Below are 27,100 nucleotides of genomic sequence, written 5' to 3'. Positions count from 1 at the left end.
AGGCTGGCCCTACCCTCTGGTCCAATTCCCTCTTGAACTCCTGGTGGAGGGGATAATTTGCATATTAGCCTTTTTATTATACAGGATGCTGTAGTGAGGATTAATGTATAAGTTTTTGTGTGAACATGTTTTCAGTTTTCTTGGGTACATACCTAGATGTGGAATTGCTGGGTTCATGTAGTTACTCTGTTTAACTTTTTGAGAAACTGTCAAATTATTTTCCATAGTTTGGTAGTTTGTATTTATTTTGGTTTGCTGCAGTGGAAAAGCTCAGTAGAGATTACTTTTCTTAGTTGATCAAGGCCAGTAAGAAGACATATTGACATCACAGATTTTGTGATATGATGCACTGAGAACACCACTGCATCATTTCTGTGGTGCTTCTGACAAGGATGTATGACCTTAGTTTAATCATGAGAACATACCAGGTAGTCCTGAATAACTGATCAATATTCCTCAGGGTGTCAGAGTCATAAAAGACAGGGGAAGGCTGAGAAACTATTGCAGGATACTAGGGAGAAATAACCAAAGGCCATAAGGGATCCTGGAACAAAAAGGACATTAGTGGAAACACTAGTAAGGTTTGAAAAGGGTCTTTATAGTTTGGTGAATGTTATTGTTAATTTCCTAGTTCTGATAATTGTCTATGGCTAAGATATTAACATTTGGAAAGGCTATGTTAGCAATATTTGGACACTCTGTACGATTTTTGCAACTTTTGTGTAAGTTAAAAGTGGTTCAAATTAAAAAGTGAAAAGAAATCCAGTCTTTTATTCTTACTCACATGTCTGCACATCAGCTATACTTGGCTGGGCTTAGCTGGGCTTAGCTCCAATCTGTAGTTTGAATTCAGGTCTGCTCCGTCGACCTCTCATCCTTTTTGGACTGTAATACTAGTGGAGTGTGGTCTTCTCATGATGATGGCACATTTGCTAACATCCCACTGGCCAAGGCACATCATAAGCAAGTCCAAAATCAACAGCTGTAAAAGTTCACTTTACCATTCTAATCTTCCCTTACTGTGTAAGAGGGGCTGCATGGCAAAGGGTGTGAATATACACGGGGGGACGGGAAGAACATTTGTGACAATATGCAGTGTACCACAGATTCTCCCCCTACTCCCGATGAGGAAAGCAGGAGTGTTACCTGGGTCTTGGTCTGTAATTGAAATCAGTGACAGAGAGTCCCAATAGGAGTCACTGCTCAAGTGTGAAGTGGCCTTAACTTAATCCGGACGAGGTTTCTATTTATTATGGACAGAGCTTCCCCGGGGAGCCAGTGGGGGAAACAGATACTGTAGACCTCTTTGCCTTTCTAGATCCCCATCTTATTTTGTGCCTGTGCCCTTGCCTTCTGCCTCCCACCCCCTCAATCCCTAACTCTTTACTTGCATGTATCTTGCGACTTTTTGCCTCTGCTGTGCTCTTCCCCAGTATTGCGATCCCTTCACAGAGGCCCTGGAAGGAAGCAGGTCAGATTCCACTCTCTCTTTAACTTGGCCTTTTTCCCAGTGGGGTGGAAACATTTGAAAATACTGTATTTTCTGCTGCCTCTGCCACTGCTGCTGCCATGGTTGGTTTCGTGTATTTGAAATAAGCGTAACCTGTATTTTAAGTTAATGCTATTGTGCTTGCTCTTGCCCCCTGTGGTGGCTTGTGTGAAGGGAGTAATTTTGGAATTTCCCCAAATTAAATAAATTGATTCACATAAGATCCTAGTCTCTTCCTTGGCCAGCTTAGCCTGGTATAACCTATTATGTTTTTTAAACTTATAAAGTCACGTACTTTTTTCCTTTTCCATTTCTAATTTTGATCAAAAGTCTGAAAATTTAAGATGCTGCTATTGTTATTAGTAGCAGTAGTATTAGTACTATTACTACTAAAAATAACTATTAACATGATCACTAATTATTATGAATCTACTTGCCATAGTGAAAATCCTTGTTGACCTTTCCACATACTTCTAGATCAGTTAGGATTTTCTCTCACATTTAATTTTTCACTCAACAAATAATTATTGAGGGTTTACTATATGCTAGGCCCTGTGACAGGTTTTGGGGATAAAATAGTGAGCATTTATGTTAACCAGGTAAATTAAAAAAAAACACACCACACACAACACCTAAAATATAACGACTGAATGAGGTAAAGTGCTATTTAAAAAAAAAGGGGGTCAAGGTGCTGCGAAAGCCTTTAAGGCAGGGGTAGGGAACCTTTTTTTTCCAAGGTCCATTTGGATATTTATAATATCATTCGCTTAATATAATTCACTTAATATAAATTTATGTTGCTATAAAAAAAGCTCTTAGATTTATTGAATTTTGAGTCCTGCCTGCGGTTGCCTTGGCAGGGTCACACAAAATGATTTCTCAGGCCTTAATATGGCTTGGGGGCCAGACATTCCCCACCCCTGCTTTAGGGGGCAGCTGGATCTGGTCTGAGAAATCGAAGATGCACTCAGAGAGAGTGACTCTTAGCCGGGGTTGAAAGGGGAAGGAGTTGGAAGCTAGGGTTGGAAAGAGCATTCTGGTCAAAGGCAACAGGAGTGGAATGGCCCCATGATAGGAAGTAGCATGGTTCTTTCATGGAATGGAAAATGGCCACTGTATCCTAGAGCAGCGATCGCCAACCTTTTGGACCTCATGGACCACAGTGGTCCACGGACTACCGGTTGGCGACCACTACCCTAAAGCATGGGGAGTGAGTTGTGGACAAGCCTGAAGGGGCAGGCAAGGACTAGATACTAAAGGGCCGCATTGACCAGCATGAGGACTTCCATCTTTATTCTAAGAATAGTAGGAGGCCATTAAAAGGTTTGAAGCAGGGAATGACATAGTCAGATTTGTATTTTGAAAAAAAAGAAAATCATTCATTGTAAAGAACACATGGATAGGGAGGTAGGAGTAGGTAAGGTAGGTCAGTTAGGAGGCTCCGGCACTGTCTACAAGAGAGGTGGTGATGGTTTGAACAAGAGCAGTGATGGGGAGGACAGAGAGAAGGGTATGAATTCAAGAAACATATAGCAGGAAAAATTACCAGGTTTTGGAGATAAATTGAGTATGGAGTAGTGGTTGGTAAAGTAGAGAAATATGGAGGATGACCTGCTCTCAATTTTTATCTCATTTAATCCCCAACTTAACCATATTCAGGAAGCCTTCCCAGGGAAAGATTTCTTCACTCTACCTGAACATATTTTTTAATATGTTTTTATTGATTTCAGAGAGAGGAAGGGAGAGGGTGAGAGAGAGAGATAGAAACATCAATGAGAGAGAGAAACATTGATCAGCTGCTTCTGGTATGCCCCAGTCTGGGGATCGAACCCATACCCTGACTGGAATCGAACTGGCGACCTCCTGGTGCCTGGGACAATGCTCAACCCACTGAGCAACACCGGCCCGGCTGAACATATTTTTTATCCCTTGAAACATTTGGGATAGGTTTGAGGTTAGAAGAGGATTATTATGCACATACACTCGGGTACTTAAGTTCCCATTTATTTTTAGCCAAAGTTACAGAAACTCCCGGCTGATGTGGGATGGCAGGAACAGAACAGCATGTCTTGGCATGATGTTTCCTTGGCTCCCTGGTTCTGTGATGGAAGCACAGTGGTTGGTGGAACTTGAAGTTCACTATGGTCCTGCTAGAATTGAGAAAAACTGAATTCATATACATTGTTACCCTTTTATATTCAGGGTTTACTGGATCATTTTGAGAGAATTTGTGCTATGTGTTTCCCTTTAAGGAATGTTCACAGATTGTTTCTCTCACCGCCCCCCGCTCCCCGCCTCCTTTGATTCTTGAATGAAGCTCAGCACCATCAGGGCAATGCCATCCTCTGCCAGGAAAAAAGCAGATTCAAAGATCAGGTGTGTTAGAGCAGAATCTCTGCTTCTAGATTTCCAATCTCCTAAAGAGCTCTCCCCCTGAAAATCTCTATTTCTGTGGCCATTAACATTCCTCTTTTGTATTCCTAGAATCTATCTACCACAGTGGTCGAGTGTATAGTTGTTGCTTCATAAATATCAGTTGCATGAATAAATAAGTGTAACATTCCATCTGTAGAATGTGATCTTGCAAGTTGCTTTATAACTATCCTTGGTAATTTTATACAATATGTATGAATAGCCCATTCATTTACAACACTTATTTGCCCAGCTAGTGGGTCAGCTCTTCTGATATAGGTGGGTATAGGTTTTAATTTTTCTTGGTTCCAATCCCTGCCTCCTTGGCTTGCCATGTCCTCGTGCCTTTCAATCTCTTGCTTCTTCCTTCTTATAAACATTAAGTGTCACAAATTTTATGTGACAAGCTCTGGCCTAGAGGCTGGGGAAATTAAAAAAGGAGGAGATATAGTCCCTGTGCTCAGGCAGGAGAGAGACTCATAGAGGGAGCCTGATTAAATTGATGAGGTGGTGAGGTGTAAGTTTGCTGGAATGGCATACTGTCTGGGGTTCTGTCAGAGGAGGGTCAGAAAGGATGTAGTGGAGGAGGCAGTAATGTAGCCATGTCCTGAAGGGTAAGTAGGTATTCACTATTCATCTACTGTACAAAGCAAAAGGCTTATTATAGCTCAATTTAAAGAAAACTGAATTTCTTAAATATGCAGGTTCTAACTAGGGGTCATTAGTCTCTGGATGAAAGTATAGATACCTTTGCCGACCTTGCTTCATCTCTTTATTGGATGTGCATTAGCAAAAGAAGAATTGTGATTGGTGTGTGTGTGTGTGTGTGTGTGTGTGTATGTGTGTGTGTGGGTGTGAGAGAGAGAGTGTGTGTGTGTGGAGAGAGAGGAGAAGAGAGGGAGGGTAGGAGGAGATATGGATAGATCCAGGTAGCTGAATACCACAGAGTTTGTTCTTCATGAACTAATAAGTCCTATTGACTTGTTAGCAAGCCATTCCATCAGTGTCCCTCTGAGGACTGTATATCTCATGAGCCTTCTCTCATCTTTGCTTTTAGGCCAGGCTGTCCCTGCGGGATCCCATGTGAGGCTGAATCTCCAGACTGGGGCGAGAGAAGTGAAACTCCAAAATGAAGACAAGTTTCAAAATACTTTGAAAGGGACAAAAAAAGGCAAAAGGTAAGCATCATTCCTAGGGATTGGGAGACTAACAACACTGATTTTGTAATAATGAAAGTAATGACAATGCAATGTTTCTTACAGTAATGAATGCAATGCAAATTCATGTGACTTTTAAATATATTTGTAATATTTAATAGCTTAGAATTTGTGATAAACCTCTTAGGTTTTATGGAAGTTTACTTCAATGGATCTTTGGAAAGAAATAGTTTGCAAAGCAAATTGATACTTTAAAAAAGGCAGTAGGGTGAATGCTTAACCTATTTTAAAATGAAGCTATTGAGGGAGGAGAAGATGGCGACTGGCAGGATGGCAGTGAGGAAGAGAGTATGAGAGAGTGAGGGAGCGAAAGGGGAGTGTGTGGACGTGTGTGGTGCATATGTGTGTGAGCGAGGGACAGTTAGATCCTGCAAGACTTTTGGGGGCTGGTGGACTGGGCTCTTTTGGATGGGGAGCCCCTGCTCCTGCTGTGGGCACTCCTGGGCGGCCAGTGCTGGCACAGAAACCACACTATCTTGAAGGGCAGAGCTTCTGTGACTAGGATCCCAGCCTCACCACCACCCAGACTGACCTCAGATGAAAACTGAGACCCTACAGCCAATTTGGACAAAGACCTACTACCATAGTTGCAGACTCATGGGCACTGACTCCACCCATACAGGTCTCAGGCTACTGTGAGTCCTGGAGTGTGTTCCCCTCCCGCCTATCCCCAGAAGCACAGATCCCACACATCCTGAGCCATCCCCCTTACTGTCAGCGCATGCAGACCCTGCCCGGACTGTGGCAGCCGCATCTCCCGGGCACCCCGACTGTCAGTGCATGTGACGCTCCTGCTAAGCTCACAGCCACAGCTCAGGCCCCGCACAACTGGGCACCTGGACCCTTCAGCAACAGCAGAAATGGGGAGACAAGGAAGCAACCCCCAAAGGAAAGAAAAGGAGGAATCACCAAAAAAGAAAAAAGAAACTAAAAGAAATGGAGGTATGCAATATGTCTGAGAAAGAATTCAGAGTAATGGTCATACAGTTCATAAGCCGGATGGACGAGAAAATCAACAACCTTTGTATGAACCAAGGAGAAATCAAAAGTGATATAGCTACAATAAAGAACACGATAAAAGGCTTCAACAGTAGACTAAGAGAAGCAGAGGACCAAATTAGTGAGCTAGAAGATAGGGCAGAGAAACAAGCCCAATCTGAACAGCAATTGGAGAAAAAAATTAGAAAGCAAGAGGAGAGCCTAAGGGAGCTTGGGGCTAACATGAAACGAAGTAACATATGTATAATAGGGGTGGCAGAAGGACAAGAAGAGCAGCAAAGATTAGAGAATCTATTTGAAGAAATAATGACAGGAAAACTTCCCTAATATGGGGAAGAAAAAAGTCACCCAAGCACAGAGAGTCCCAAACAAGATGAACCCCAAAAGACCCACCCCAAGACATGTGGTAATTACAATGGCAAATGTTAATAACAAAGAGAGAACTTTAAAGGCTGCAAAAGAGAGAAAGGGAGTTACCTATAAAGGATCCCCCATTAGATTATCAAATGATTTCTCAACAGAAACACATCAGGCCAGAAGGGAATGGAATGAAGTATACAGAGTAATGCAAAGCAAGGGACTGAATCCAAGAATACTCTATCCAGCAAGGCTATCATTCATAATTGAAGGGGCAATCAGGAGTTTCACAGACAAAAAAGGGCTAAGGGAGTTTATCACTACCAAGCCAGCAATGCAAGAAATGGTAAAGGGACTGCTGTACAAAGAAGAAAAAAAAGGGGGAATAAGGAACACAGGCACCAAAATATAAATGGCTGCAAACAAGGACCTTTCAATAATAACTTTAAATGTAAATGTACTAAATGCTCCAATCAAAAGACATCAAGTGGTTGAATGGGTAAGAACACATGACCTATATATATGCTGTCTATAAGAGACCCATCTCAGAATAAAAGACTCACACAGATTGAAAGTGAAGGAATGGAAAAATATCAGGCAAATGGTAATGAGAAAAAAAAGTTAGGGTAGCAATACTTATATCTGACTAAATAGACCTCAAGGTGAAGGCCATAACAAGAGATAAGGAAGGCCACTTCATAATACTAAAGGGATCAATACAACAAGAGGATATAACTCTGGTAAACATATATGCACCCAATGCAGGAGCACCCAAATACATGAAAAAAACTTCTGGATGATATCAAGGGAGAGATCGACAGCAATATGATCATTGTAGGGGACTTTAATACTCCACTGACATCACTGGATAAATCGTCTAGACAAAAAATCAGCAAAGAAACAGCAATCCTAAACGACTCACTAGTTCAGATGGACTTAATTTACATCTTCAGAACATTCCACCCCAAAGCTACAGAATATACATTCTTCTCAAGTGCACATGGGACATTTTCAAAGATAGACCATATATTGGGTCACAGGCAAAGTCTCTCCAAATTCAAGAACATTGAGATCATATCAAGCATCTTCTCAGACCATAATGGCATAATATTAGAAATCAACTACAATAAAAACAACCAAAAAATTCAAACACTTGGAGACTGAATAGTGTGTTATTAAACAATGATTGGGTTACCAAAGAGATCAAAGAAGAAATTAAAAACATCCTGGAAATGAATGACAATGAAAACACAACAATCCAAAACCTATGGGACACAGTGAAAGCAGTCCTGAGAGGGAAGCTCATAGCATTACAGGCCTACCTCAAAAAACAAGAAAAAATGGTAATAAATTATCTAACTCTACAACTTAAAGAATTAGGAATACAACAACAAGAAAAGCCCAGAGAGAGCAGAAGGAAGAAAATAATAAAGATAAAAGCAGAAATAAATGACACAGAGACCAAAAACAATACAAAAGATCAATGAAACCAAGAGCTGGTTCTTTGAAAGGATAAACAAGATTGATGAACCTCTAGCCAGGCTCACCAGGAAGCAAAGAGAGAGGACCCAAACAAACAATATTAGAAATGAAAGAGCGAAATAACAGACTCCACAGAAATATAAAGAATAGTTTTAAAATACTATGAACAATTCTACTCCAACAAACTAAACAACCTAGAGGAAATGGACATATCCTAGAAAAAGAGGCTAAATAGTATGTTATTAAACAATGAATGGGTTACCAATGAAATGAAGAAAGAAATCTAAAATTTCCTGGAAACATAAAAATGAACACACAACTCCCCAAAACCTATGGGACACAGTGAAACCAATTCTGAGAGGGAAGTTCATAGCACTATAGGCCTACCTCAAAAAATAAGAAAAAAATGGTATTAAATATCTAACCCTACAACTTAAAGAACTAGAAAGAGAACAAGAAGGAAAACCCAGAGTAAGTAAAAAGAAGGAAATAATAAAGATCAGAACAGAAATAAATGAAATAGAGACTAGAAAAATAATACAAATGATCAATGAAACCAAGAGCTGGTTCTTTGAAAAGATAAACAAGATTGATGAACTTTTGTCTCTGGATCTGTTTTTGTTCATCAGTTTATATTGTTCATTATATTCCATAAATGAATGAGATCATGTGATATTTATCTTTCTCTGACTGGTTTATTTCACTTAGCATAATGCTCTCCAGTTCCATCCATGCAAATCTTGCCAAATTACCAGAAGGGAAATATTTCCATTGGAATGACTCAGGCTACTCCCCAAATATTTACACTTCCTTTCACACCCTTAACTCTGCAATGAAAAATTTGTGAATTTGGAGATATTCCAGAATCATATAAATCCCCCTATTTTTAATTCAAAATCAAACCTCATGAAAACATCAGGAACACCGTTTATAAATGTCAGAAGATAAAGATATTAAATAATAATTTAAAAACACACAAGATTGATGAACTTTTACCCAGACTCATCCAGAAACAGAGAGAGGACCCAAATAAATAAAATAAGAAACAAAATAGGTGAAATAACAATGACACCACAGAAATACAAAGGGTTGTAAGAAAGTACTATGAACAACTATATGCTAATAAGCTGGATAAGGTTAATGAAATGGGCAAATTCCTAGAAAAATACAATCATCCATAACTAAATCAGAAGAATCAGAAAACCTGAATAGGCCAATAACAACTAGTGAACTTTCCCAGCAAACAAAAGCCTTGGCCTGGATGGCTTCACAGGGGAGTTTTACCAAATATTCAAAAAAAAAAGAAAGAAAGTAGATCACCAACTTACACCATACTTAAGAATAAACTCAAAATGGATAAAATATTTAAATGTTAAGTCTTGAAACCATAAAAACCCTTGGAGAAAACAGTCAGCAAAATATCAGACATCTCACATAGCAAAATTTTCACTGATACAATATCTAGGGCAAAAGAAATAAAAAAAATAAACAAATGGGACTACATCAAAATGAAAAGCTTCTACACAGCTAAAGAAAACAGCATTAAAAAAAATGAAACTAGACCACCAACTTACATTATACACAAAAATAAACTCAACATGAATAAAGATCTTGCCCTAACCAGTTTGGCTCAGTGGATAGAGCGTCGGCCTGCAGACTCAAGGGTCCCAGGTTCGATTCCGGTCAAGGGCATGTACCTTGATTGCGGACACATCCCCAGTGGGAGTGTGCAGGAGATAGCTGATGGATGTTTCTCTCTCATCGATGTTTCTGGCTCTCTATCCCTCTCCCTTCCTCTCTGTAAAAAAAAACAAAAAACAAAAACCAAAAAAAACAAACAAAAAAAAACCCAATAAAATATATTTTAAAAAAATGAATAAAGGTCTTAAATGTAAGATGGGAAACCATAAAAATCCTAGAAGAAGCCATAGGCAGCAAAATAGCAGGCATTTGTTCAAACAATATCTTTACCAATATAGCTCCTAGGACAATGGAAACTAAGGAGAAAATGAACAAATGGACTACATCAAAATAAAAGCTTCTGCACAGCAAAAGAAACCATCAATAAACAACAAGAAAGCCCACTGCATGGCAGAACATATTTGCCAATGTTATCTCAGATAAGGGTTTAATCTCCAACATTTATAGGGAACTCATACAACTTAAAAAAAGGAAGATAAACAATCCAATCAAAAAATGGGCAAAGGACCTAAATAGATACTTTTTGAAGGAGGACATGCAGAAGGCCAAGAGACATATGAAAACATGCTCAAAGTCACTAATTATCTGAAAGATGCAAATCAAAATGACAATGAGATACCATCTCACACCTGGCAGAATGGCTATCATCAACAAATCAACAAATGACAAGTTCTGGCGAGGATGCAGAGAAAAAGGAACCCTCCTTCGATGCTGGTGGGAATGCAGACTGGTGCAGCCACTGTGGAAAACAGTATGGAGATTCCTCAAAAAACTAAAAATGGAACTCCCATTCGACCCAGTAATCCCACTTCTAAATATATCCCAAGAAAACAGAAACACCAATCAGAAAGGATATATGCACCCCTATGTTCATAGTAGCACAATTTACAACAGCTAAGATTTGGAAACAGCCTAAGTGCGTGCCTATTAGCAGATGAGTGGATTAAGAAACTGTGGTACATCTACATAATGGTATACTATGCTGCTGTAAAAAAGAAGGAATTCTTACCATTTGCAACAGCTTGGATGGAACTGGAGAGCATTATGCTAAGTGAAATAAGCCCATCAGATAAAGATAAATATCACATGATCTCACTCATTTGTGAAATATAATGAGCAACATAAACTGATGAACAAAAATAGACCCAGAGTCATAGAAACATCAAACAGACTGTCCAACCTATGAGGGAAGGCGGGGGGTGAGAAGGTAAGAGATCAACCAAAGGACTTGTTTGCAGGCATATGAGCATAACCAATGGACACAGACAGTCAGGGGGTGAGGGAATGTGCTGAGGGGTCAGAGCAGGCAGGGAAAGGTCAATGGGGGGAAAAAGAGACTTATGTAATACTTTAAACAATAAAGAATTTAAATTTTTTTTAAAAAAGCTGTTTTTTTCCAGTACTTTAAGAGCACCCATTTGAATCCCAACAATTAATGCGCTGATTACAGATGAATCATCTATTCATTAAAACAGGCCTGTTAGGCCTTCTGCTTTGCAATAATATTTCCTTGGTGAACAATAAAATTGCATTTTAAAGTCTTTAATTCAGACTAACTTTTCCTCTTGTTAGTACATATTAAATTAAAACAAGCTCTCTTATAGTATAAAAGTTCTCCAATGTTAAGAGGTTGCCTTGTTTTTAATAACCAGCTTATTTGATTATTTGATTTCTGGCAATTTATAGTCTCTATTTTGCTGTTATTTTCCTTGAATTACCAAGTTTTCTGTTTTCTATTTCCTGCATGAGGGAGAAAGAGATTAAAGCATGGGATTGCAAGGGTTGCTAGAATTCTGCAGTTTGAAAGGTCGGTGTTAATACCAGCCATGAAGTTTCTAACACAGAGACCAGCAAATTATAGCCTGTAGCCCATTTTGGGACTGCTGCCTATTTTTATATGGCCCACAGCTAAGTTGTTTTTAACATTGTTTAATGGTTGGAAAAAGAAAACAAAAGGAGCATATTTCATGACTCGTGAAAATTGTGTGAAATTCAGATTTCAGTGTCCATAAAAAGTTTTATTAGCACACTAGAGGCCCGGTGCACGGGTAGGGTCCCTAGGCCTGGCCAACGATCAGGACTGATTGGGGCCTTCCAGCCGCCAGCCAGGACCTTCCTTCCCCAGCTGCTGGCCGCCGGTTGGGGCCTTCCTTCGTTCTGCACTGCCCCCTGGTGGTCAGCTCATGTCATAGCAAGCGATCGAACTCCTGGTCTCCCAGTTGAACTCCCGAGGGGACACTTTGCATATTAGTCTTTTATGTATAGAGATGGCCATACTCGTTTATGTATTTTCTATGGCTGCTTTCTTGTGACCCTGGCAGAGTTGTGTAGTTGGGACAATCACCATAAGGCCCACAAAGCCTCAAGTATTATCTGGTCATTACAGATAGTTGGCTGCCCCTGTTTTAATGCGTGTTAAGCATTGAGAGTCAGTCGTGGATTGAGTGGAGTTAGTGTTATTCAGCCCTTGTATAATTATTAACAATATTTTACAATTAGATATGGGGCAGAAAGGGACTTTAGAGGCCCAGTTTTTACCTGAGTATTTTTCTTGATATACCTGACCAAAAAGTCACTCAGCCTGTCCATATGCACCTTCAGTCATGTGGTACTCACAGTCCCACAAAGCAGCCTGTTCATATTTGGGTAGTTTTTACTGTTGGAAAATTTGACTTTATTTGTGATAGATAAGATAAGGATATATTTGTCCTCCTTAATGTCACCCCGAACTGGGAAAATCGTTATTTTTCTACATACACCTATACCTACGGTGACCCAGGTCATAATGATTAATTTCTCATAGCCATCTAAGAAATAATCAAATCTCACTGTTGTAACCCTGTCAACCTCCCTCCATCCCCAGCACACATATATACACATATGTCAGGGTCTCAAAGTATTTCAGGAGGTCTTTTTTCACATCTAAGGCAAGTCGTCTTGTTTTCTAAATAAAAGGCCTATTTTTTTTCTTCTTGGTTTAAGAATATTGAATTAGGCCCTAACTGGTTTGGCTCAATGGATAGAGCGTCGGCCTGCGGATTCAAGGGTCCCAGGTTCGATTCCGGTCAAGGGCATGTACCTTGGTTGCCGGCACATACCCAGTAGGGAGTGTGCAGGAGGCAGCTGATCGATGTTTCTCTCTCATCGATGTTTCTAACTCTCTATCCCTCTCCCTTCCTCTCTGTAAAAAGTCAATAAAATATATTTTTTTAAAAAAGAATATTGAATTAGGAACTGGACTAATGTGGAGTCTTTTATCTGTTGTTTTTAATACCATGGGAAGTTATTTCTCCATACCTGACTGTAGATCATCAGTAGGAGCACTTGCTACTTTGTCTGTTGTTCACATCTTTTCAGAATAGAAAGTAAAGCCATCCAAATGGTCTGTGATAGACACACCATAAGAGAAAGATTTGTCTCCACTCCTGACTCTTTACTTTTCTCTTTTGAAATGTTTCTGAGAGCTCTGCCCTGGGATGGCCTCCAAGATACACTGGGCATGTCCTTTTTCTTCTCAGCATTTATAACCAGTGGAAAACCTGTCTGCACCAGAGCCCAAAGCATTGAAAAGGTGGTGTGGGTGTTTACTGCTGTGAGCTCAGGAGTCTCTGGCTGTGTTTTGTGCTGACTTCCTTCTTCTGGGGTCAACCTCTTCCTGTGCTCCTCCAATTCCACTTCACAGTGTCTTCCTGGCTCTTTAGCACTGGAATGGAACAGAGTCCAAAGGACAGGGCTAATTGCCAAAATTGTTGTAGTATTTTGTTTATCCCCCTGGGGAACAAGACCCACCCCTTTCCATCAGATTGCCAAAGAAGTTAGTGATCCCACAGAGTTAAATACTTCTTCCTCCACTTTGATATATCTCCTGGGTTATCCTTAATGCTTCCCCTTCCTACTCCCCAGAGCTGGACAGACTTGTCAAGCACAGTTCACATTCCATACTTCCCTTTGTCCATCTTACTTTTGTTCCCACCCCTGTTCACTGAACTGAAATAACTGCCGGTGCTAAAACCTGCCCCCACTCCCCACCCCATGAATGCCTTCTCCTCAGTCAAGATGAATGGTTGTGGCTTGAATTAGTTCCAGTGGTCTCTGTGAGGATATCATTCTGTAGGTTTTGCCAGGTTCCCTAGATTACATCCACATTGGTTTCTTTCTTCCTTCTTTTTGGAGACTAGCTCTGGAAGGTAACTGACCTTGATTCTGGTCTTTGGCATCTTAAATCCATTCCTTTATCAGGTTGACACATAACTTCTGCATCTACTCTGTGCTCAGGGGTTGGTCTTAAAGGTATGAATTTATTTAGCCTGTTTTTGTGAAGATAGGCTGGCTTTTCAAATCAGGTCAGGCACATGCTTGGGGGGGCTCAGGTGTCTGTTGGTTTATTTCCTAAAAGAATATAAATAGGGTCTATGTTATTCTCTCTGTATTCAGTACCCTTAGGAGGTCCTGCCCTGGCATGTGCTGAGAGAGGAGCATTGCAGAAACATTCTAGACTTGTTTTGCCTGAGTAGCTGGCTGAGAGCTTTCTGTCCATGGTGGGCCTTTGTCCTGTCCCATGCCATTTCCTCCTCTTTCATGAAATGACCCCATCTTCAGCTGTGTCTTTCCTCCTCTAGCTTCAAGGTAAGATTACCCTGTTGGACTTCTGGCTGACTGAAGGTAAAGGTAGGGTAGGACACTTTGAGTTAGAGCTGGCCTGGTTTAGCTTGCTTTGAAGTACCAGCCACCCACGGGAGGGGACAGGGTTCTTTCTTGGGAAAGATGGTGTCTCCCTCCTAACTCCCAACTTCTCTTCGGACAGGCTGGACATCAACACTAACACCTATACATCCCAGGACCTCAAGAGTGCACTGGCAAAATTCAAGGAAGGGGCAGAGATGGAGAGTTCAAAGGAAGACAAGGTATGTGACATTCTCCAGGGAGTTAGTATAAGTCTGCAGGATGGCCTTGAAGGGAATCACTTTTAGCCTTTTGCAGTAATACATGGGATAATAATAACAATAATATTATAAAATAATTTAAACAGAAGTTAATGCCAATATAACCCTTTATAGACTACTGAAAAAATGCTGGGGGCATTTCTGTTAGGTTAGGATCTAGGATCCAACTTCCAGTTACATGTTCGGGAAAATTGAGGTACAAAGCAGAGATAGCCATACTCTCCATTATCACAGACATGAGTGAAAAGAGTAGAAATTAAAATTCAGATCTCACTTGCACTTGGATTACTACAAGTTTAAAGGACAGAGGTGTTGGGCCAGGAAGGAAGAAGCCTCGGCCCTTGTCCTTATCCTTTGAACACATAGCAAATATATTTCCTTTTCCAGGCCTTAAGGTTTCTTAAATACTGTACAACAAGGGCTTGGATAAGAGGATGGCTGAGGTGTCCACCAGGTCTCAACTCTAAACTCTACAAGCTAAGGGAATGAGAAGGAACAAGAGGCAGAATTGCAGCTCCTTGGCTAGGCCCCTAATATCTGGGAGGGCTTGTAGGTACAGACCTATACCAGAAAGAAATTTTACTCTTAGATGGATCTCATGAGCTCATGTAACAGCCAGAAAATGTCACAGATTATTTTTTACATTTCCAGTTGAGTCCTGTCTTTGAAAGAATCTCCTTAGATGACTGCCTTGGAGACCTTTTTAAGTTTTCCCTCCCTCTTCTTCTCTTTTGCTTTGTCTACCTCTTTGCTTTGCCTGCTCTCACCTCAGAATCCTGGCAGTATTTTAGAGGGGCAGCATAGGGTTCTTGACAGCTTGTATGTTAGTGGAGAAAGCCTTAGGTCCCTCATATCCTTTAGAGCTAAGTATTTCTGAGACAAATGAGCCTTTTTTTTTAAAAATGTGGGGGAGGACCTAATTAGGATGTATTAGTATGTAGGCCATGTCTCCATGTCTTCACTTATCTTACCAGTAACATCTCCCAGCTTAGAGAGTGTATATGTGACGAAGTGATTATCAGGATAGCAGTAGCAGCAGCAATGGCTGAAGGAAGATGATGCGTAAATATCCATCCTACCACAGGTGTATTAACTGAAGGGGAGAGAAAAAGCAAATCCTCTACCTGGTGAAGGTAAGGCCAACAGAGGAGAGCAGTGCATGCCTAGATACGTGGAACAGAGAGATTAGTGTTCCTGTGGCCAGGGTTTGGGATTATTCCGACTTATCCATGTGGGGCTAATGGGAACATAAAAGCCATTGTTCCTGTGGCCAGGGTTTGGGATTATTCCGACTTATTATCCATGTGGGGCTAATGGGAACATAAAAGCCAGCCTTTGTTCATGTCTTCTGCATTGATGGAAGAACCACTGTACCTCTGTCTCTTCTCTTTGTTCTCTTTAATGATATTCTTCCTCCATAAATAAGTTAGTATAGAAAAGTATGAATATTATGAAAATATTTTTAAATGCGAAAGCAAGAGATTACATTTTCAGGGTTTTTTGTTTGTTTGCAATTAAAAATAACCCTCTCTTTTTGTAAGGAGAGATCCCAATACCAGTACCCAAATGCACGATCCCAATCCTGTATTTCTGATTTGAGTCAATTGCTACTTCTGAAATAGGGCTGCCACCACACTCTTTCTTTACGTCTGTGGAGCTCAGGTTGTTAGCTCCTTCATTGAGGTGCTGAGTCCTGGTGTATTTTAATTGGAGCCTGTTTGGACTGATTCTGCTCACTGCCAGTGTACTGGGAGTGGCAAATAAATTGACTTTAAGTAGATTGGAGAGTTTCTTACATGTCCTAAACTTCTGACTGCAGATGCCATCATACTTTTTGTTTATCAGTATTTACTTGGCTTGGGTTGGTGAACACACAATACAATCCTATATAATAAAAGCCTAGGGACCCTACCCATGTATGACTTTCATGCATCGGGCCTCTAGTCTATATATATAGCCCTAATAAGCAAATAGCCCGAACGGCTGAACAACTGAACAACCAGTCACTACGATGTGCGCTGACCACCAGGGGACACACGTGGAACGTGGCAGGCGTCGGCAGCAGGCAGCAGAGTGCAGAACATGGTGGGCTTTGGCTGTGGCGGGATGGTGGAGCAGGTGAGCAGGGGTGCCAGACCAAGGCGGGGTGCTGGTTGCTGTCATCGGGGCAAGCCTCTGGTAGTTACTGAAAATTCTTTGCTCTCGCATACCACAATCCCGCCAGGTGCTCGCACCTACTGCCAGTGCCGCCCCGCTCACACCTGCTGCCGGTGCCAGACCTGCTCGCACCTGCTGCTGGCGCCGGAGCCACTGCTTGCACTCACTGCCAGCGCCTAGTGCCGGCCCGATCGCTTAGTGCCATCAGTGGGTGCGAGCGGTGGCTGCCAGCCCCAATCACCCCTGAGGGCTTCTCCACCTCCCCCTACTCCTGAGGAGCTGGGAGCCACCTCTCACACCCGCTGCTGGCGTTGGCCCCGCTCGCACCTGCTGCCAGCGCTAAAGCCGCCACTTGCACTTGCTGCTGGTGCCGGCCCCACTCCCACCCGCAGCCCGTGCCAGAGCCGCCGCTTGCACCTGCTGCCAGTCCTGATTGCTTGGTGCCATCAGTGGGTGCAAGTGGCAGCTGCCGGCCCCGATCGCCCCTGAGAGCTTCTCCACCTCCCCCTGATCCTTAGGGGCAATCGGGTCAGCAGCTGACGCTTGCACCCGCTGACGGCACCAGCCCTGCTTGCACCCGCTGCTGGCGCTGGCCCCAGTTGCTCCACGCTGTCAGCAGGTACAAGCAGGGCTGGCGCTGTCAGTGCCTGGGAGTGCATGGGAGTGGTGGCAGCGGGAACGGGGCTGCCAGCAGACTGGACCGGGGGGCATGCAGGATGGGCTGGGTGGGGCGTGGAGGATGGGCCGAGACTCACCCCTGTGCCCACCGCAGCCTTGCAGCCCACAGTTCCTTTCAAGGTGCACGAATTTGTGCACTGGGCCCCTAGTATATAGATAAAGTATTATAGAATTGTATCCCTGAAAGTTATATAATTGTATTAACCAATGTCAACCCAATAAATTCAATAAAAAACATTTAAACCCAGGTTGTGTGGTGGTTTGCAAATACAGGATTGTGCTTTTGCTATTTTTAAAAACAGTACTGTCAGATATTGTGCCATATCCTGTCAGTTGAGAGAATGTTTTTTGAGCTTTATTTTTTTTTGGAGGGAAGGGTATCAATTCTGTTGTGTCATTGGTACTTGAGTAGATTTAAGTGAATCAGTCCTTCTCAGAGTCACTTGCTTCATGAAAAAGCTCTGTTTTGCCCAACAGATTTGGGCTGTTGTTGTTGAAACTGATCCCTTTATTCCTCTATTACCATACAAATTTCTTGATGCTTTATGTTTTATCATGTCAGATGTTGTTCACCTGTATACTATAAATTGCTGCATTTTAAAATATGGCCTTAAACTTTTGATTCTGGGCAAGATGAAGAAGACTCATTTCTCTTTATTCTTCCTACTAAAGGACAACTAAAAACCCTGGACATAATACTAAAAGCAAATATAAGAACACTCTAAAAGGTTGGAAGAAGGAGGCAGACTGGCTAGGGACGTAGGCACTTGATGAATGACCTGGCAGTGAGTTCCGTGGGCTTTCATGTTTCCCTTTATATATCCCAGAGTGGGCACTAGAGAAGCCTACATCTCGGAAATGCCAACAGGTACGTAGAAAATAGCCCTAATAAAAGCCTGTTCTTTCGAGAGAAAGAACCAGGCAGAGGGCAGCCTAGTAGGACAAAAAACTTTTGGACAATACCTGTCCCACTTTAGCCAAAGAACATGGAAATCTTCCCATCTTAACCCTCAGTGCCAGTGGAAATTGAATGGGGAACGTGGATTTCAATCTTCCACGTGGTGGTAACAAACTGCACTCTCATTCCTCCACCAGAGTGGTGTCAGCAAAACTCGAATGGGGAGCCTGAACTTGCACTCCTCCTGTTGGCAGTGAGATGGTGTGAGGCTGTAATCTGTTACCACCAACAAGGTGGTGTCAGTGAGAGTTGAGCAGAGAGTTGCGGCAGAATTTTCTACCTTCTGCCCAGTGTTAAGAGACTATTCTTTGCTTCCTTCACTGGTGTGCTACCAGTAGAGTTCAGTGTTTTTCATCCTCCACATGGGGTAGTGTGACCTGCTGTTAGTGTGGCATCAGCAGAGGCCAAGAAGAGAACCTGGAAGTTGTCCCCTGTCTGGCAGCACCAAGGAAGTTTTGCACTTCTCCTAGCTGAGGTAATGCCAGTGGAGGGTGAGGGTGAATGGAGAGTCTGTACTTTCACCCTTTACCTGGTGGCAGTGCGGCAGTGTGATGCAGTATTGTGCTCCCCACTCTGAGGCAATGTCAGTGGGAGTAACTGAGGAGGCCAACTTTTCACCCCTAGACCAGCAGCAATGAGGCAATGCTTCAATCCCCCATAAGGGTGCTGTCAGTAGAGGCTGAGGAAGGAATTCTGCTCCCTGTGTCCAGTGCCCAGTGGTGGCCGATGATGTTTTTTTTTTTTTCCTCCTAACTAGAGAGTGTGGTAGGATTGTGGAGAGACGGGAGCTAGAGAAAGGGATTTTGCAAATGAAGTCCTGGTCATGCTTTCCATGAGAAACTGACCAGAGTTAACACAGCAAAAGATTTAAGAACTGAACTGTAGTTTGGAATACTGTCCAGGTGTTTAGATTAGCTTCTGGTTAGCACACAAAAGAAGTAGACCAGAATAACACTGCAAAAGCTCTGAAAACTTAATTGTTTTGTAGTCACAGCTATACATGAAGGCCAGAACCAGCATATTAAACCTAAACAATGTGACTGCCTACTGAAAAGGAAGATTCAGGGTCTTAAGACCAGAGTGTCCAGGATACAATAAAAAAAAATCATTCATCATACCAATAATCAGGAAAATCAAAACATATTTTAGGAAAGACAACAGAGATACCAGCAGTGAGATGACTCAGAAGTTGGAATTATCTAACAAGGATTTTAAAGCAGCTATCATAAAAAAAAAAAGCAATATGAACACTCTTGAAACAAATGACAACCTCAGCAAATAAATAGAAGATATAAAAAAAATTAAATGGAATTTTAGAACTGAAAAATACAGCAATTTTTAAAAAATTAATGGGTAGGCTTAATACAAAATAGAGATGAGAGAGAAAAACATCAGTGAACCTGAAGACAGATAAAAATTTCTTAATCTAAAGAAGAAAAAAATAGATTGGAAAAATGAACAGAGATTTTAGGAACCTATAGGACTACAGGCATACCTGTTTTTATTGAGCTTTGAAGATACTGTGTTTTCATCAACATTGATGCAAGACCCTCCACTAATAAAAAGATTACAACTAGCTGAAGGCTCAGATGATGTTTAGCATTTTCAGCAGTAAAATATTTTTTTACATTAAGGTTTGTACATCGTTTCTTTTCAGATATAATGCTATTGCACACTTAATAGGCTACAGTATGATATAAACATAACTTTTATATGCATTGGGAAGCCGAAAAATTTGTGTGACTCACTTTATTGTGATATTTGCTTTATTGTATGATCTGAAACTGAATCTGCAATATCTCCTTGGTATGCCTGTGTAACAAAAAGATCTAACATTTGTGTCCCTGGAGTTTCAGAAGGAAAGAAAGAAGAATGTAGGACTAAAAAAATAATCAAAGAAATGAAGATGGAAAAATTCCCAGAGATGATGAAATGCATAAACCCATGGATTCATGAAACTGAATAATATAATAGCCAAAACCCTGGAATAACTCAAATTTTCTTCAATAGGTGAATGGTTATAAACAAACAAATATCTATACAGTGGAATACTACTCAGCATTAAAAAGAAATGAACCATTGATATATGCAGTAACGTGGATATATCTCAAATTCATTATGTTCACTAAAAAAGCACCGATCTCAAAAGAATATAGGCTTTGTAATTCCATATATATAACATTCTCCAAATGTCAGAATTAGAGAGATGGAGAACAAATCAATGGTTGCCAGAGCATAAGGACAAAAGGGAGTGGATGGGAGGATGAGGTACACCTATACAGGAGTACAATGGCCCTGGTTGGTTTGGCTCAGTGGATAGAGCCTTGGCCCACAGACTGAAGGGTCCGGGGTTTGATTCTGGTCAGGGGCATGTACTTCAGTTACAGGCTTGGGTTGCAGGCTCGATTCCCAGCCTCTGGCGGGAGCGTGTGGGAGGCAACCAATTGATGTGTCCTTCTCACATCAACATTTCTCTCTATCTCCCTCTCCCTTCCATTTACTCTAAAAAAATCAATGGAAAAATATCCTCCCATGAGGATTAAATAAAAATAAAGGGACACAATGGAGGTAGAGATGGACAGTTCTGTAGCTTCATTGTTCTGGTGGTCACATGAATCTATATATTGAACAAAATGGTTTAAAATAATATAGACACACACATGCAAATGTGTACATATAAAAGCTGGTGAAATCTGAATAAGACTTGTAGTCTTATTAACAGTATTGTACCTAAGTCATTTTCTTGGTTTGGATGTTGTGCTATTGTAATGTATGGTGTTACCATTGGGGGAAGCTGAAAGAAGGATACATGGCACTCTCTGTACTATCTTTGTAATTTACTGTGAGTATTTAATTACTGCAAAATAAACAGCTTTTTTTCCTTAAAAAAAAGGGGGGGGCCTTTCTGAGGTCCAGTTACACATCATTTTTGTGAGGCAGAGGTCACTAGTTTCTCATTCTTCTCGCTTGCTTGTCATCCTACAGTTCGTTGCCTGGCAGAGTTCTCTAGCAGGGTGTAGGGAGAGCATCTTCTTGCTATAAGCAGAATATGGCATCCTATAGATGTGATTACTCTGCTAGGAGCTTGGTCTTTTAAAAGAGAGGCTGATTCATTCCTTTGGTTGGTGTTTCTATGGCGTGCTTATAACTGGAGAAAAACCCAAAGGTAATAAATAGATGAGCAATTTGGAACTGACAGCTGCTCATCATCCTGCTTTTTATAAATATTCGTGCCTTTTAATTTTTCTCAAAAGATAGAGACACAAACCACTGTGACATTTCAGACTCTTTATAAGCACTATCCTCTGAAACTGGGAAGAAAACAAGGAGTGTCACAGGTATAAAATATCTAATTAAAATCTTTTATTCACCTCCAACATCACTTCATTTTTAAAACCTTTGTATGAATGTGGGGTAAGGAGGGATTGAGAGAAAATTGTTTGAGATTTGAGTATAGTACATATAGTAATTTAGCCACTTGAAACAGTTGAACAAATTGTACACCTGTAGTTAGATTGACAGTAATGACGGTGATTTAACTTTCATCAGCAAATTGCTCCCACTCTGACATCTCTTTACCTACAGTTTTCTACATCTGGGTTTCCCTATAATGTTGCTGGATTGAGCAGGACAAAGCCAAGATATTCTATGATCGTAGAATATAGAGAACCAAGGTGTAGATTATTCCACCTTAGACCTCAGCCTTTCCCTGTAATGTTAAGGATTGAAAGTGAGCTTGCATTGCTTCCCCTGACCTCAGTGATTACAACAACAAGACTTTTAAATTTTCCTGAACATTGGAAGTCAAATTGGGATAAGAGAACCTTGGAAAACCTTGAGTGTGTTTTTGGGGGCAAAGGGCTATATGAGTAGACTCTGAAAGCATCTTAGAAGATATCAGGATTTCTAATAGCAGACATGAACAAAAATTTTGAGTGTTGGAGAAGCAGTTCTTTGAGGAGGAGAATCCATGGTAGACCACAGGAGTCTGGGAAAGATATCTCCAATTGATTTAATTAATCATCTCTTTGCTTCCTAGGCAAGGCAGGCTGAGGTTAAACGTCTCTTCCGCCCCATTGAGGAGCTAAAAAGGGACTTTGCGGAGATGAATGTTGTCATTGAGACTGACATGCAGATCATGGTACGGCTAATCAACAAATTCAATAGTTCCAGCTCCAGCCTGGAAGAGAAGATTGCTGCACTCTTTGATCTTGAATATTATGTCCATCAGGTATTGTATTTCATTGTCCATAAGTCTGATTTTTAACCGACAGCTTCCCCCCCAACCCCCCATCCTAAGCTCTTGGAAAATACATCAGCATCTATACTTCTCTCCCAGCATGTACTGTATTTTTAATCTAGGTCAATATCTATTGTTGTAAGATACATTCTTTTTTTCTTTTTTAATCCTCACCCAAGGATATGTTTTTATTGATTTTAGAGAGGAAGGGAGAGAGAAAATGAAGGAAACATCAATGTGAGAAAGAAACATCAATTGGTTTTCTTCCATACCTGTCCTAACTGGGGATAGAACCCGTAAATTATGAGCCCTGACCAGAAATTGTACTTGGTGCATGGGACAACACTCCCAACCAGTGAGCCACATGGCCAGGTCAAGATGCATTCTTAGAGGCCAGAGCCAACCTCTTTTTCATTTGGAGGATTACCTCCTTTATTTTTCAACACTGAGGATACAGGAGAAGTAAAGTAGATGTGGTCCCTGTTCCATGTAGATTACAATTTTGTAAGAAGGAATCTATATATATAAAAGCCTAAGCGACCGGTATGACCAGTTCACAAAATGACCGGTCAACAGGTCGCTATGATGCGCACTGACCACCAGGGGGCAGACACTCAATGCAGGAGCTGCCCCCTGGTGGTCAGTGCACTCCCACAGCCAACCTCCTGCAGCCGGCCAACCTCCCGTAGTCCTTTCCCCCAGCCGGATGGCCCCGATCAGGACTGGCCGAGATGCCCTGATTGGCCCCCATTGCTGGCCAGGCTGAGGGACCCCACCTGTGCACAAATTAGTGCACCGGGCCTCTAGTAATTAAATAAATAATTAAACAGTGATCAAATTAACAACTTGATGAGAGAATTTAAAATTGTGTTGAGGACTCCAGAGGGTAATGCAGGAGTATATGACAGGGAAATTTAGCCTAGTTGGGGGCATTGGGAAGGCTTCCCTGAGTATGTGACATTTAAGCTGAGCAATAAAGGATGAATAGGAGTTGGCTAGGCAAAGAGCGGAGATTAAAGCAGGGGATGGCAAACTATGGCCCAAATCTGCCCCACTGCCAACTTAGATAAATAAAGTTTTCTTGGGACACAGCCACACCTATTTGTTTATGTATTGTTTTATTGTTTTGGGCTGTATCTAAGCTACAGTGGCAGAGTTGAGTAGTTGTGACAGAAACCATATGGCTCAGAGAGTCAACAATATTTATTATCAGGCCCTTTAGAAAAAGTTTGCCAACCCTCGGATTAGGCCATTCCAGGCAGAGGAAACATCATGTGCAAAGATTCTGAGTTAGAGAAGAGCTTGGTGAAATTGAGGACCTGGAAAAGATGAGAGCATAGTGACCAGGGGATGGGGTAGCAGAGATAAAGTGGAAAGGTTAGGGAGTCAGAGCACTGGCGTTGGCAATGCCATGCTCTTTATGATTTTATCCTTGATCCTAAGAACCACTGGAGAGTTTGAAGCAGGGAAATGACTGATCAGACTTGTGTCATAATAGTTTTAACATTTATGGAGCATTATCATATAATTGGCTCATATTCAAGTGTTTTGTACACATTAATGTATTGGCTTCTACAGCTGCCTTATGAGTAGGCACTGCACTGATATTAACCCCATTTTATAACTGAGGCAAATGAGGTCACACTTGTAATTTCCCAAGGTCACCCAGTTAGTGGTAGAGCTTGGATTTGCAACAAAGCCTTACTGACCCCAAACTCTGTGCGCTTAACCTTTTGGCCACTCTGCCTCTTACAGGATACTGAGACCATTTGAATAAAGCCTGAAAGGGAGTGAGTCTCAGGAAAAGGAACCAAGAGAAGCCATTTATTTATTCAATAAATTAATTTATTCGGTGTCTGTCAAGTCCCAGACAATGTTCCAGGCACTTAGGATATATCTCTTACCTTCTAGCTGAAACAGATAGACAATAAACATAACTAATAAGTAAATTATATATAATATGTTTAAAGGTGATAAATACTATGAAAAAATAAAAAGAGTGGGGAAGGGAAGGAGCCTCTTGGGCAAGAGAAACAGGAAATACCCTTAGCCCTAAAGTGGGAGCATGTCTAATATATTTGAGGAACCACAAGGAAGTCAGTGTGGCTGGAGCTGAGAGAAGAGGGAGAGAGGTAGATGAAACTCAGAGAGGTGATGGGAGGAAGATCATGGAGCTCCTTGTAGGTCATGGAAAAGAATGAAATTGGACGTTATTAAAGGATGACATGCTCTGACTTATTTTTAAAGGATCCCTCTGGCTGCTCTATTAAGAATTAGACAAGAGGCAGGGGTGGGGTGGTCATGGGTAGAAGCAGGGAAACCAGATAGGAGGCTGTTGCAGTAATCCAGCCTAGGGGTAATGCTGCCCCAGGAAAGCGGTGTAATCATAATCAAAGGCTTTTTGAGATCCTCACCAAGACATAGATCTTCATCATCCTCCCACACACGACAGCATTCTTGTTCTCTATAAACTAGGCTAAAAACATTCTCTCTTTAGGATTTGTCAGCCTTTGTGGTGAGAGAGGATAAGTGTGTACTGTATCTGCAGGAATTATGGGACGGCCACTTCATCTTCTTTCTCTGCTCATAACTCTTTTTCAGTCTGCAAATAGCAGGGCTGTGATCTCCTTAGAGGAAAAAAAAAAAAAAAAGGACCTGGTTCTCTTTTCTTTTTCCAGTCTTTCTCTTCAGGGTGAAAAAACAAACATTCTAATAGCATTTCTATTATAGATATTTAAAGGACTGAGGATCCTAGGGGTTATTGGCTAACTCAGTCCTGCTTTGATGTTGACAGCTTTTATTTTTTCTCATCTTAACGTACTTGGATAGATCTTCAGTTACCAGGTTTCTGTAAGCTCTTCCTTTAGTTGCAGCATAAAAAGCCAAAATGACTAGAAAGCTTAGCAGAGGGGAGTGAGTACACAAAAGGGCTCTGACAGATTTCTGTTTTCCCAAAAGCCAGGTGATATCCTATTCTGCTTTCATAGGGCACTAGTTAAACAGTTGGACATTGTCCACCTCAGCCTGAGGTTAGCCTGGTAATCAACCAGTCCCCTGTTAGAGGCCAAACTTGCCCTGTTGACAGAAGAGTCATAAATGTTTTGGGTCATTAGCCTTTTAATTGGAAATATAAGGTCCTTGGCTTGGGATGGTATGTCAGGTTTCCATGCAACAGTGTTAAGTTGTGATTAAAGAAGACTTAGCCTCGAGTTCCAGTTGCAGTGGGGAATTGGGGTGATAGAGCACTAGCTTTGAGGAAGATAGGATGTTTCTTGCCAGGAACTTCACCAGTCTACTCCTATTCTAGATTCACTGATTGGTGGTTTTGAGAGCCATGGGCTTCAAGGACCCAAAATGGATCTGCCCAAGTATTCCTCATAGCTGTGATTGAATTATTAAGCAGGATTTGTGAAAAGCAAAACCATGGGTGTGGAAAACAGTTTGTGAGTTATTTATGAGGAGTAGCTTCTGTCTCCCCATCCACCCTGGGGCAGTGTGTTTACCTTCTCTCACACCATGACTCCTCAATTATTTACCACCATTTCTTCCTTTCTTGGTTTCCTTTTCTCTCATTGTCTTATCAGTGTTGTGGTTCTCTTTTTTCCTCCTGAGTGTTGACATAGTTCTCTTCTACCCCCTTCTTTAGCACTCCCTTCTTCTACCTTGACTTCCTTTCCACCTGTCCCACCCTATTCTGAAGGTATCCTTGGAAAAGTTCTGCCCCAGACCCAGATTTTGGAGCTTGATCTTCTGGGCATGCAGTGGGCAGAATGACTCCTTTTTTTTCTCATCTCTAGTGAAATAACAAATGAGAAAACATCTTGAGAAAACTGAAATGCTTATATAAATGTCAGCATTTATAATACCCTGAAATATCTTTGTAGTAATAAAGATAATCTAGTACAGAACCTTTGTGACTCTGGGCTCTGTTATTTTGGGGCTTTCAGCGTGGCAGCTGTTTTTGTAGGAACTCATGTAAGCTTTGATATGTAGCCATTCCTAGGCACGGAGTGACAGGCCTCTGAGCCATGGTTTTGTATGCAAAAGACCTGGAGGAAGGAGGATCAGAGGAGAGGTGATGAATTCTTGGATTTTAAAAACAGAGTATGTAAGGAAGGCTCAGTAAGTATTATTTATGGCAGAAAAATCCCAGCCCTGTTTTGGGGCCTTTATGGCAGTGCCAACTCCATACTTACTTCATGTCCCTGGTTAGGCTATTTCTTCAGGTCTGTGATACCAGGGACCCATCCATTTTGTTGGCACAGATACTCCAGATTGCCCCACCCCCTTTTTTTAAAAACATATTTTATTGATTTTTTACAGAGAGGAAGGGAGAGAGATAGAGAGTTAGAAACATCGATCAGCTGCCTCCTGCACATCTCCTACTGGGGATGTGGCAACCCAGGAGGTACATGCCCTTGACCGGAATCGAACCTGGGACCTTTCAGTCCGCAGGCCAACGCTCTA

General features: G+C 41.5%; 1 protein-coding gene across 3 annotated transcripts in view; it reads left to right on the top strand.

Annotated features, from left to right (window-relative positions):
- Nucleotides 1-27,100, top strand: part of SIL1 (SIL1 nucleotide exchange factor) — a 224,489-nt gene that overhangs the window by 130,843 nt on the left and 66,546 nt on the right. For all 3 annotated transcript variants that reach the window (XM_014529115.1, XM_014529114.1, XM_014529113.1), the window contains exons 4-6: nucleotides 4,959-5,079; nucleotides 14,462-14,561; nucleotides 22,433-22,624. In XM_014529115.1, the coding sequence (XP_014384601.1) occupies nucleotides 4,959-5,079; nucleotides 14,462-14,561; nucleotides 22,433-22,624 (413 nt within the window). The remainder of the gene's footprint in view (nucleotides 1-4,958; nucleotides 5,080-14,461; nucleotides 14,562-22,432; nucleotides 22,625-27,100) is intronic.

Source organism: Myotis brandtii, unplaced genomic scaffold (assembly GCF_000412655.1).
Source record: "Myotis brandtii unplaced genomic scaffold, ASM41265v1 scaffold668, whole genome shotgun sequence".
Classification (NCBI taxonomy): domain Eukaryota; kingdom Metazoa; phylum Chordata; class Mammalia; order Chiroptera; family Vespertilionidae; genus Myotis; species Myotis brandtii.
Note: the sequence above shows the minus strand (reverse complement) of the source record. Positions and strands in the feature narration are given on the sequence as shown.